Source organism: Capra hircus, chromosome 1 (assembly GCF_001704415.2).
Source record: "Capra hircus breed San Clemente chromosome 1, ASM170441v1, whole genome shotgun sequence".
In the NCBI taxonomy this organism is placed as follows: domain Eukaryota; kingdom Metazoa; phylum Chordata; class Mammalia; order Artiodactyla; family Bovidae; genus Capra; species Capra hircus.
The window spans coordinates 75,714,729-75,727,998 of record NC_030808.1 but is presented as its reverse complement, the minus strand read 5'-3'; the positions used below and the strand labels follow the sequence as shown (position 1 = coordinate 75,727,998).

At 40.5% G+C, this 13,270-nt stretch overlaps 1 protein-coding gene across 2 annotated transcripts in view; it reads left to right on the top strand.

Moving 5' to 3' along the window:
- The window catches only part of CCDC50 (coiled-coil domain containing 50), a 76,139-nt gene that overhangs the window by 50,929 nt on the left and 11,940 nt on the right, over positions 1-13,270 (top strand). The window contains exons 6-7 of one of the 2 annotated variants that reach the window (XM_018046607.1): positions 1,118-1,642; positions 10,045-10,160. In XM_018046607.1, the coding sequence (XP_017902096.1) occupies positions 1,118-1,642; positions 10,045-10,160 (641 nt within the window). The remainder of the gene's footprint in view (positions 1-1,117; positions 1,643-10,044; positions 10,161-13,270) is intronic. The other variant, XM_018046608.1, reaches the window with a different exon arrangement.

The window sequence follows — 13,270 nt, the reverse complement described above, 5'->3', positions numbered from 1 at the left end:
ATAAATAAGGAAAGGTATGGTTATTTATTTTTTCGACATGTCATCCAGTTGCAAGAGCTGCTTCAAATGCAGTTCAGCAAATGACTAATTCCAATGGGGAATCTTGGCTGTTTTAGCAATTTTCCATGGAATTAGGATTTCTTTTTGTTATTTCCCCATTATAGTAAAAATCTTTGGAAATGTTAAATATGCTCTTGGAATATGCATTGTTAATTCATTTCCTTTGTTTTCATAGTTTGCTTGTTCCTAAAAAAGCCCTGACAACAAAGCACCGTGTATGTGCTGTTTCTCTAGTTTGTGTTAAACTTAGGAACTTGTATATTTAGAACTTGTTGTATTTCTATATACAGAGTACAGTATCATAAAGTTTTTTGAAATGGGTTTGGGAATTGGCTTCTTTTTATGTATTCCGTTATGGCATCTATTTTTAATTATTTTCCTCTGCACAGCTTCAAGTAAGATTTGAAACAGAGTCATCCAAAGATAACAGGGTCATTTACTCATGTAAAATTCTCCTTTGCTCCCTCTTCTTCCACTCTGAACTGTAATTTTTCTGGGAATGTTTGCTTTGGCCACCTAAGGGGAGAGGATGGAGGAATACAAAATCTGTGGATCATCTGTCTGAACCAAGTAGAAACTAGCAATATTTTGATCTAAATTTATTGTTATTTCCAATAAGAATGTTTGAAAGTCTCTGACTGGAATCACAAAGTATAGTTCTTTTTCTATTACTGCCCTCCCCCACCATATACTAGTTCCAAATTGATTTTATAAATAGAATAGAACACTTAATGACTGGAACTTTTGTTATTGGCAAATATTAAAGCACTGTGTTAATCCTTCCCTAATCATGATCAAGCTCTTCTTTCAGATTTATTTCATTTAATTTCATTTTAGTTTCATTACCTTTTTGGCTATGTACCTAGAATCCTTCATGTATGCACGGACCATTCCGGCAAATACTCATCCATTCGTTTCAGTTTGTTAAACTGAAAAAATGGTCTTCTTCATTTTAAAGTATATTAAGCTTGAGGCCTGTCTCCATCCTGTAGTGAGTTCATACTCAATCATTAAGCTAACCTGCATTTGTTTTTCACGTTCCTCCACCTCCGCTCAGACCAGCCACGGTCAAGGAGGGCAAGGGAGTTGGGTTCAGGAAGCTCAAGGCCTTGTAGACTCCAGCATGAGGAAAAGGCTGTGAAGCCCAGGAGGGAGACACCTAGACATCCACAGGAGAACTTGGGAGGACCGGAAGAGCACTGTTCGTCAGAGAAACCTCCATCATCTTCTAGCTCCGGTCAAGTGAGGGATGATCCCCAAGTTAACACTGAGCCCGAAAGAAAACGCTGTGGCCACGAGAGGCTCCGGAGACCTCCCCTCCCCAAGATCAGCGGTGAGGTGTTTCTGAGCACCGAATCGGATGACTGGGAGGCTCACTCTAGCCATCGAACTCGGAACTGGGAAAAACAGTTCAAACTGCAAGACCAGCTCTCTCCCAAAACCTCACGGAAAGAGGGGCTTCCCTGCAAGGAAGCCGTTTATAGGAGGGACCATGGGCAAGGTGAGCACAGAGAGAGGAAACGCAGGCCCCGGACCCCTCCCTTCTCAGAGAGTGAGGAGCAGCTCCCGCTCCGAGACACAGGTAATGAAGGCCAGCCTGGTCGGAAGTGCTGCTACCTTGTATATACATGCAAACAAATGTATCTGTTAAGCACCGTAGACAACATGGCCTTTCTCTCTGGTTTATGCTTATGGCTTCGAAATAAATCCTGGACCAGATATTATAAAAGGTATTTACTTAATCTCAAATCTCAAGAAGGAGAATATCTGTACCTTTTCCCTTCTGCTTTCTAAGAGAATACACACTCCTTGCAGGGTTCTTCCAGCCCCACAATTGCAGTGGAGGTACTCGTCCCAGGTACAATTTTTAAACAGCCAAGACCTTACATCAGAGATTCTGATACTAAAGCAGTGCTATTGAGTTTCTGATTTTGATTCCATGAACCCAGAAGGTCTAATGACACCACCTTCATAATATTTGCCTCCAAAGACGACTTACAGGGCTGGAAGTACTGGATTTTCTTCACCTCATCTTTCTCATTTGTGAAGTGAGAGATGAGACAGACGGTCTTTTAAGATAGTGTTTTTCAAATAGTGAGCCTGTAGTGTGTTTTCGTCAGAATCAGCTGGGCTATCTCCTAAAAATGCAGATTTCTGGATATGTGTTATCAATCCCTTGAGTGCAGCCTGGCAACTCGGGCTTGTTTTACCAGGAGGTGATTCTTATGTACTTAGAGTTTGAAAACAGTTGTTTTGAGTTCCTTCCTGTGCTTTAACCAGCTTCAGCTCTACAGCTGGTGCTCTGAAGCACCAGTGTCAGCTAAGTTCTTGGTACTTACTTAGGAATGAGGTGAATGAGCCTCCAGTTTCTGGCATCCCTGAGGCCCTACTCTGAAGCCCGTCACTGACATAATAATGGTTCTCTCCATGCCTTTCTGGAAACTGCTGCTGTGATGTTTTTCCATATGGCTGTACCACTACAAGTCGTAACACTGGCTGTCTGGTGTTTCAATTAGACCATACTCATCTCCCTAGTTTTGTTTTGCTCTTATGGAATGTTTACAGAGACTCAGGGGTTATTGAGGGGAAAGTACCAAGGAGGCGACTCTTCTTACTTCCTTCCATTTACTTTTGCCCAGGCAACCTCTGCTTCTGGTTTGGAGAGTGGTTTCTAGATTGCAGGTTCATGTTGATTGTTTTGGTTCCCCCTATCATTTTATCTCTTCCTGTCATGTTACTCCTTTAAGTTTTTAAAGGGCTTGGTGATAAAGAAAATGAAAATCCAGGTCAGCAAGTATCTATATGGCGCAAATCTTCTTGCCTCAGGCTTTATGTTCAGGGATAGATGCTTGGATCTGAGCCTCAAACAGTTCATGAGTCAAGCCACAAAGGTGGATATGTAAATAAGCAATTGCAAATTTGATACACTTTGAACAAAGAGCTCTGGGGCAATAGAGGAGAAAGTGATAAAATCTACCTGGAGTATGTTTTTAAAGTTACTTTATATCAGATTTAGAAAGACATTGGAGTCCAAAAAGTATCAGGGAGGAAGGATGATTTCACCGACCTCTGTTTCTGATTTTGTGACTGCTACCCGCTAAGTGTGCTCTGAGGGCTGGTTAACCTCTATGGCTTTTTTAGTATGCTCAAGGGTATTTTAAACAGACTCAGAAAGGGTGGAAATAATATGAAAGAAACTCAGTGACTCACAAACCCTACTACTGGAGTTGTAGGCAAATGTTTTGTTCCTTTTGATTTAATAGCATAAGAGTTTTAAAAACAGTGTGACTAGGCAGTTACTAAAATGGAAGCAACATAGCTGCTAGCATCTGTCATCTTATTTTCAGCTTACTTTGCAGATTTCACCTACAAAGACTTTGTTGGCATTTGATTTTGTGAGCCACCCACCACCCTAGAATAGGTCAGAAGATTACATTAAAATATAATCGTGTACTGGTGTCTATTCTTGCTGTTGTGAAAGTTCTTAAAGTTGTTAGCATAGGCCAAAGTTTTGTTTAACCTAATAATGAAGAAAGCAGCAGGACAACAGAGAGCTAGTTCTAAGAGCACTGGTTTGTGGGACGATCCGTTGAAAAAGGAACACAGAATAAAACTGCTAAATTAAATATATGATTGGCTGATTTTCTAAAGAGCAGTAAATCCATACTACCTTTGAGGGTAACATTGCTATTGGGCTATTAGATTGAAACAGCTTATTAATTTTCTGCAGTTTAACTTCCAGCCTCTCAAAGCCATTAAACACCATTCTATGATATTTCCCAAGACTGGCTTCTTACAAAATATGCGTGAATGGTATCAGGATCCGTGTGTCATCATATTGGCTTATTCCATAGTTTGAGATAAGCTTATCTTGAATACCAGTACTTTTAGCAGTTTTATTTTATCAAAATTTCTTTAAAGGTAAGCTTTCTTTGTTTATTGAGGGAGGTTCTTATTTTCTCAAACTGGAGAATGATGAACAGAAAAAGACAAGCAAGAATTTGATTAAGATGACCCAGAGAGATGTTGTGGGGAGGGAGGTGGGAGAGGGGTTCATGTTTGGGAACGCATGTAAGAATTAAAGATTTTAAAATTTAAAAAAAATAAAAAATTAAAATTAAAAAAAAAAAAGTCATTGTGGAACTGTTGAAAATATGGCTTACCTGGTTTTTTGAAAGCTGGTTTCCAGATTGTGTTTAGGTTACCAAAATGAAGACCACCATTTTCTTAATTTCTTTGAATTAACTATATTTAATAACATTTAGAAGCATCTCTATTTTCTGTAATGACGGGCTTACAGTGTACTATCTGAAATTCCTTCTTAGGTACTTAGAAAAGCTCTTTTCACCTTTGGTATGCAATATGCTGCAGTTAGTCCGCAGTCTTGTCAGTCTAGAAATCTAGTATTCCAGGATGTAGAAATTTTCTGCTTAACAAGATCTACACGTTCCAAACAGAGAGTTCAAATAAACTCTTCTCTCTCCCTCTAAATATTTAACCTAGGGAGAAATTACCTTAAAATTTAACAACATGTATTTTTATTGGGGTATATTTGGCATATAAGTTTCAAGTGTATATTTGTATATATTGCAGAATGATCACCAGAATAAGTCTAGTTAACATCATCACCGTACTTAATTACAACTTTTTTCTTGTGATAAGAACTTTTAAGACATATTCTCTTAGCAACCTTTAGATGGACAGTATAATACAGTCTCCATACTGTACATTATATCCCCATGACTTATTTATTTAATAACTGGAAGTTTGTATTTTATGACTTTCTGTACCCATTTTGTCTATCCTCCAATCCCTCCTCTGACAATCACAAATCTGTTCTCTGTATCTTTGGGCTCAGGATTTTTTGTTTTGTTGTTATGTTTTAGATTCCACGTAAAAGTGAAGTTATATGTTATTTACCTTTCTCTCTGTAATCCAGCTCTCACATCTATACATGACTACTGGAAAAACCAAAGCTTTGACCACACACACCTTTGTTGGCAAAGTGATGTCTCTGCTTTTTCATATGCTGTCTAAGTTGGTCATAACTTTTCTTCCAAGGACCAAGCGTCTTCGTCTTTTAATTTCATGGCTGAAGTCACCAACTGCAGTGATTTTGGAGCCCTAAGAAAAGAAAGTCTGTCACTGTTCCCATTGTTTCCCCATCTATTTGCCATGAAGTGGTGGGACCAGAGGCCATGATCTTAATTTGATCAAATGTTGAGTTTTAAGCCAACATTTTCACTCTCCCTTTTCACTTTAATCGAGAGACTCTTTATTTCTTCTTCACTTTCTGCCATAAGGGTGGTGTCATCTGTATATCTGAGGTTATTGATATAAATCCTGGCAATCTTGATTCCAGCTTGTGCTTCATCCAGTCCAGCATTTCTCATGATGTATTCTGCATATAAGTTAAATAAGCAGGGTGACAATATACAGCCTTGATGTATTTGGAACCAGTCTGTTTTTCCATGAGAGTTGGACTATAAAGAAACCTGAGGGCCAAAGAAGTGATGCTTTTGAACTATGGTGTTGGAGAAGACTCTTGAGAGTCCCTTGGACTGCAAGGAGGTCCAACCAGTCCATCCTAAAGGAAATCAGTCCTGAATATTGGAAGGATTGATGCTGAAGCCGATACTCCAGTATTTGGTCACCTAATGCGAAGAGCTGACTCATTTGAAAAGACCCTGATGCTGGGAAATATTGAAGGTGGGAGAAGAAGGGGATGACAGATGATGAGATGGTTGGATGGCATCATTGTCTCAATGGACATGAGTTTGAGTAAGCTCCAGGAGTTGGTGATGGACAGGGAAGCATAGTGCAGTCTGTGGGGTTGCAAATCAGACACAACTGAGTGACTGAACTGAACTGAACCTTTCTCTTTCTTACTTTACCTACCAGGGTGCCTTCAGGGTCCATTCCTGTGTTTGTAAATCAGTCAGTTCAGTTCAGTCACTCAGTCGTATCCGATTCTTTGTGACACCATGAATCGCAGCACGCCAGGCCTCCCTGTCCATCACCAACTCCCAGAGTTCACTCAGACTCACGTCTATCGGGTCAGTGATGCCATCCAGCCATCTCATCCTCTGTCGTCCCCTTCTCCTCCTGCCCCCAATCCCTGCCAGCATCAGAGTCTTTTCCAATGAGTCAACTCTTCACATGAGGTGGCCAAAGTACTGGAGTTTCAGCTTTATGGCAAGATTTAATTCTTTTTATGGCTGAATAATATTCTTCTGTGTGTGTATGTGTTTGTGTAAATCTCACATTTTCTTTATCCATTTATCCATCAATGGGCACTTAGGTTGTTTCATGTCTTGGCTATTGTAAATAATAATACAGTGAATACAGGCTGTACGTATCTTTGAGTTTGTATTTTCATTTCCTTTAGATAAATTCCAAAAGTAGAATTACTGGATTGTATGGTGGTTCTAATTTTTTTTTAAAGTTTTTTGAGAGACTTTTATACTGTTTTTCATAGTGGCTACACCAATTTACATTCTCACCAACAGTGCACAAAGATTTTCTTTTCTTCACATCCTTGCCAGCACTTGTTGCTTCTTGTCTTTTTGATAATAGTTATTCTAAAGGTGTGCCATATGATACCTCATTGTGGTTTTGATTTGCATTTCCCTGATGATACAGTGATGTTCAGCACCTTTTTGTACCTGTTGGCTGTCTGTGTGTCTCCTTTGAAAAAATGTCTGTTCAGATCCTCTGCCTATTTTTTAATCAGATTGTGTTTTTGCTATTGAATTGTATGAGTTATTTATATATTTTGGGTGTTAACCCCTTATCAAATATGTGATTAGTGAATGTTTTATCCCCTTCTTTTTTTCTCCCATGCCTTTTTGTTTTGTTGACGGTTTCCTTTGCTATGAAGGTTTTTTAGTTGGATGTAGTCCCACCTGCTCTTTTTACTTTTGTTGCATTTGATTGTCATGTTGAATCCAAAAAGTCATCTCTAAGAAAAACGTCAAGAAGTTTACTGCTTCTGTTTTCATCTAGGAGTTTTATTGCTTTGGGTCTTATGTTCAAGTATTTAATCCATTTTGAGTTAATTTTTGTGTATGGTGTCGGTAGATGGTCAAGTTTCATTCTTTTGAATATGGCTGTCTAGGTTTCGTGGCGGTATTTACTGAAGAGACTGTCCTTTCTCCATTGTGTATTACCTTCTTTGCCATAAATCAATTGACCATATATGCATCTGGGTTCTCTGTTTGCTCCATTGATCTGTGTATCATTCTCTCTCTCTCTCTCTCTCTCTCTCTCTTTTTTTTTTTTTTTTTTTGCTCCACAACTTGCAGGGTCTTAGTTCCCCAAGCAGGGATTGAACCCACACTCTCAGCAGTGAAAGCTCGGTGTCCCAACCACTGGAACCCCACAGGATTCCCGTGTGTCATTCTCTTTTTTGCTGCCAAGCAGTCATAGACTTAACATCCTTTCAAATCAATTAAGACTCTTCATTTTACCATTGCGTTTGAATGCCTTCCAAACATCCTTTACTGATATTAAAGCAAAATATTTTCTTAGTTTTATGATATAGAGTAGGAGGCACAGCCATAGAGAAAGTTTAGTTCTCAAAATGTGAGTGCATTTCCACTGTGTTTCTTTCACCAGATGGCTTACTTGAAGGAACAGGGTGTGATCTTCCCTGTTGTCCTCAACTAGGCTTTGGATTGCTCTTGGAAGTGTCATTTTCCTATAGATGGGCAGGAAGTGATATTGTTAGTCACTCAGTAGTATCTGACTCTTTGCGACCTCATAGATAGTGGCCCACCAGCCTCCTCTGTCTGTGGAATTCCGCAGGCAAGAATACTGGAGTGGATTGCCATGCACTTCTCCAGGGGATCTTCCCTACCCAGGGATCGAACCCAAGTCTCCTTAGTTGCAGGCAGATTCTTGACCGTCTGAGATACCAGGAGGCTCTGTAGATGGGCATATGGTACAGAAATCTATTTTGTCCATTGACTTTTCCCAGTGCTCATCTAATTCTATTATTTTTCCCTAAAATCTTCCTTTCTAGTTACGACCAAACTAATCATAATTCAAGGAGGTTTATCTATTCTTGGGAGTGAGTATGCCACTGTTTCCTGATTGAAACCCAGGAAGAAACCCAGGTTCACTAGTCTTCACTTGTGGTAAGGCACATGAGCCTGTGGCTTTTGGTTTTACCACAGTGCTGGATTTAAAGTTCTATAAGACGCTGCACCAGATAAGTAAACTCCTCATGTGCCCAGAATTTAGTTGTATTTTTTTCCTTTACTTTTTCCTCTTTTATTTAAAGCAAGTGAATCATGAAGTAAGGCATTTTGATAAAAAGTATGTTCATGTACAGTTAATTTGATGGACATAATGCACTAGTAGTTCCAGAAGTGATACACCCAGTCCATCCTAAAGGAGACCAGTCTGGGTGTTCATTGGAAGGACCGATGCTGAGGCTGAAACTCCAGTACTTTGGCCACCTCGTACGAAGAGTTGACTCATTGGAAAAGACCCTGATGCTGGGAGGGATTGGGGGCAGCAGGAGAAAGGGATGACAGAGGATGAGATGGCTGGATGACATCACCGACTCAATGCACATGAGTTTGGGTGAACTCCGAGAGTTGGTGATGGACAGGGAGGTCTGGCGTGCTGTGATTCATGGGATTGCAAAGAGTCGGATACGACTGAGCGACTGAACTGAACTGAACTGAACAAAGGCCAGATCTCACCCATGCTACATGTATTAGGATCTCAGGGGTTTGGTTTAAAAATGTTTACGTGTATTTAAAGTATTCCAAGTGATTCTGTTGTATAGACATGATTGAGAACCACTAATATAAAGAAATAGGCAACTAGGAGTAAAGTACTTTTCCTCCCTTCAGTGACGCAGTTACCGAAAGTCACTGTTCCAGGTGGTTAATCTTGTTCACTGCATAAAACATTTTTATTATTTTTGAATATAATACATTGTTGAAAAATTGTAGTTTGTAAAGGATATCAAGGGGGCAGTACACACAATTTTGGAATAACCATTAGCATTCACCACTTAAGAGTTTTAAAAGGAATATATGCTGCCCTAGTGGCTCAGATGGTAAAGAATCTACCTGCAATGATTCTTTATGATTCTTTAAGGTAGGAGACTCAGATTTGATCCCCTGGGTCAGGGAAGACCCCCTGGAGAAAGGAATGGCAACCTACTACCAGTATTCTTGACTGGAGAATCTCCTGGACAGAGGAGCCTGTTGGGCTACAGTCCATGGGGTCACAGAGAGTTGGACACGACCAAGTAACTAACACACATAACATTTCAAAGTAAAAAGTCAAAGTTCCCTACTAGTCTCCCTGTTCCTTTCTCCTCAGAGCAAATAAAACTCTTAAGGTCATTGTGCTCTCTGACATTTCACTTATGTTACATCCTCCTTAAAATTTAACAACATTAAACTGATCAAAGCACTGAGAGAGATCTAAAGCAAGTGAATTTGGAGGCTATCAGAGCAAAACCCAGGGCACAGCCACTGGTTGGTTAGTAGGCACTGCCACAGAACTTCCAGGCGATGCTGTTCGTGTCCCCTCTGAAGTGAGGTCTGCAAGGCTGAGGCAGAAAAGTGCAAAGCCTCTCAGCTCCTGCAGCCTCACAGTCAGAATTGCAACTAACTTTCTTTTCTCCAAATTCTTTTTATTTCAGGGACTTAATCTTTTTTCACTTCCTGTTTTACAAAACCTTCACTTAGAGTTCTTTGTGTGGTTTACTTCTGTTGGAGAAACTGAGAGGCATTTTCTACCAGACAGGTTTGGGTGGGTAACTGTGTTTAAATGTGTGGATTACCTGTATCTTCTCTCCCATGCCAAGGGGAAACAGTTATTTCCATCACACCCTACACTGAATTTTAGAGTCGACACAGTATTGTCACAGTTAGATACTGAAGACAAACTTCTTTTTCTTACATGTTGCAACTTCTCATGAAATTACTCAATAGCCTTATTGCACTGACTTTTTTCTAGGAATGAAGCCCAGAGTGATGAAAGAAGCAGTTTCTACTCCGTCACGAGTGACCCACAGAGATCAGGAATGGTATGATGCTGAAATTGCCAGAAAACTTCAAGAAGAAGAAATTTTGGTGAGCAGAATTTAACACAAGATTTTAAGTTAATCAGGTTTCTCTGTGAATTAAATCAATCTTGGCATTTATATAATAGGTGTTTTAGTCCTTTCTGTTGAGAAACTGATACCTTTTTTATGGGTGTAAAAAGCAAAACAACATGAATGAAGTGTCCAGTTTTATTCACTAAGTAAGCATTCAGATCATTTCAGTCCAGTCGCTCAGTCATGTCCAACTCTTTGTGACCCTGTAGACTGCAGCACGCCAGGCCTCCCTGTCTATCACCAATTCCCAGAACTTACTCAAACTCATGTCAATTGAGTTGGTGATGCCATCCAACAATCTCATCCTTTGTCGTCTCCTTCTCATCCCACCTTCAATCTTTCCCAGCATCAGGATCTTTTCAAATGAGTCAGTTCTTCACATCAGGTGGCCAAAGTGTTGGGAGTTTCAGCTTCAACATCAGTCCTTCCAATGAATATTCAGGACTGATTTCCTTTAGGATGCACTGGTTGGATCTCGTTGAAGTCCAATGGACTCTCAAGAGTCTTCTCCAACACTACAGTTCAAAAACATCAGTTCTTCGGTGCTCAGCGTTCTTTATAACCCAAATTTCACATCCATACATGACTACTGGAAAGACGATAGCTTTGACTAGACGGACCTTTGCTGGCAAAGGGATGTCTCTGCTTTTTAATATGCTGTCTAGGTTGGTTATAACGTTCCTTCCAACGAGTAAGCATCTTTTAATTTCATGGCTGCAGTCACCATCTGCAGTGATTTTAGAGCCCCAAAAAATAGAGTCAGCCACAGTTTCCACTGTTTCCCCATCTGTTTGCCATGAAGTGATGGGACCAGATGCCATGATGTTCGTTTTCTGATTGTTGAGCTTTAAGCCAACTTTTTTTTTTTTGAAGTCACTCAGTCGTGTCTGACTCTTTGCGACCCTATGGACTATAGCCCACCAGGCTCCTCCGTCCATGGGATTCTCCAAGCACGAATAATGGAGTGGGTTGCCATTTCCTTCTCCATTAAGCCAACTTTTTCACTCTCCTCTTTCACTTTCATCAAGAGGCTTTTTAGTTCCTCTTCACTTTCTGCCACAAGGGTGGTATCATCTGCATATCTGAAGTTATTGCTATTTCTCTCAGCAATCTTTATTCCAGCTTGTGCTTCCTCCAGCCCACCATTTCTCATGATGTGCTCTGCATATAAGTTAAACAGGCAGGGTGACAATATACAGCCTTGACGTACTCCTTTTCCTATTTGGAACCAGTCTGTTATTCCCTGTCCAGTTCTAACTGTTGCTGCCTGACCTGCATACAAGTTTTTCAAGAGGCAGGTAAGGTGGTCTAGTATTCCCATCTCCTGAAGAATTTTCCACAGTTTATTGTGATCCACACTATCAAAGGCTTTGGCATAGTCAATAAAGCAGAAGTAGATGTTTTTCTAAAACTCTTTTGCTTTTTCCATGATCCAGCGGATGTTGGCAATTTAATCTCTGGCTCCTCTGCCTTTTCTAAAATGAGCTTGAACATCTGGAAGTTCATGGTTCACGTATTGCTGAAGCCTGGCTTGGAAAACTTTGAGCATTAATTTGCTAGCATATGAGATGAGTGCAATTGTGCGGTAGTTTGTGCATTCTTCGGCATTGCCTTTCTTTGGGATTGGAATGAAAACTGACCTTTTCCAGTCCTGTGGCCACTGCTAAGTTTTCCAAATTTGCTGGCATGTTGAGTGCAGCACTTTCACAGCGTCATCTTTTAGGATTTGAAAGAGCTCAACTGGAATTCCATCACCTCCACTAGCTTTGTTTGTAGTGATGCTTCCCTAAGGCCCACTTGACTTCACATTCCAGGATATCTGGCTCTAGGTGAGTAATCACCCCATCGTGATTATCTGGGTCATGAAGATCTTTTTTGTACAGTTCTTCTGTGTATTCTTGCCACCTCTTCTTAATATCTTCTGCTCCTGTTAGGTCCAGACCATTGCTGTCCTTTATCGAGCCCATCTTTTGCATGAAGTGTTCCCTTGGCATCTCTAATTTTCTTGAAGAGATCTCTAGTCTTTCCCATTCTGTTGTTTTCCTCTATAACTTTACACTGATCACTGAGGAGGGCTTTCTTATCTCTCCTTACTATTCTTTGGAACTCTGCATTCAAATGAGTATATCTTTTCTTTTCTCGTTTGCTTTTCACTTCCTTTCTTTCCATAGCTATTTGTAAGGCCTTCTCAGAAAGCCATTTTGCTTTTTTGCACTTCTTTTTCTTGGGGATGGTCTTGATCCCTGTCTCCTTTACAGTGTCACTCACTTCTGTCCATAGTTTATCAGGAACTCTGTCTATCAAGTCTTTCAGAGATGGCAATGGCAACCCACTCCAGTACTCTTGCCTGGAAAATCCCATGGACAGATGAACCTGGTAGGCTGCAGTCCATGGGGTTACTAAGAGTCGGACACGACTGAGTGACTTCACTTTCACTTTTCACATTCATACATTGGAAAAGGAAGTGGCAACCCCCGCTAGTGTTCTTGCCTGGAGAATTCCAGGAGCGGCGGAGCCTGGTGGGCTGCCCTCTGTGGGGTCGCACAGAGTCGGACCCGACTGAAGCGACGTAGCCGCAGCATCTATCAGATCTAGTCCCATAAATCTATTTCTCACTTCCACTGTATAATCATAAGGGATTTGATTTAGGTCATAGCTGAATGGCCTAGTGGTTTTCCACACTTTCTTCAGTTTAAGTCAGAATTTGTCAATAAGGAGTTCATGATCTGAGCCACATCCAGCTCCTGGTCTTCTTTTTGCTGAATGTATAGAGCTTCTCCATCTTTGGCTGCAAAGAATATAATCAGTCATCAGGGTCTTTTCATATGAGTCAGCTCTTTGCATCAGGTGGCCAAAGTATTGGAGTTTAAGCTTCAACATCAGTCCTTCCAATGAATATTCAGGACTGATTTCCTTTACGGTGGACTGGTTGGATCTCCTTGGAGTCCAAGGGACTCTTTCGAGTTTTCTCCAATATCACAGTTCAAAAGCATCAATTGTTCGGCGCTCAGCTTTCTTTATAGACCAACTCTTACATCCATACATGACTGTTGGAAAAACCATAGCCTTGACTAGACGGACCTT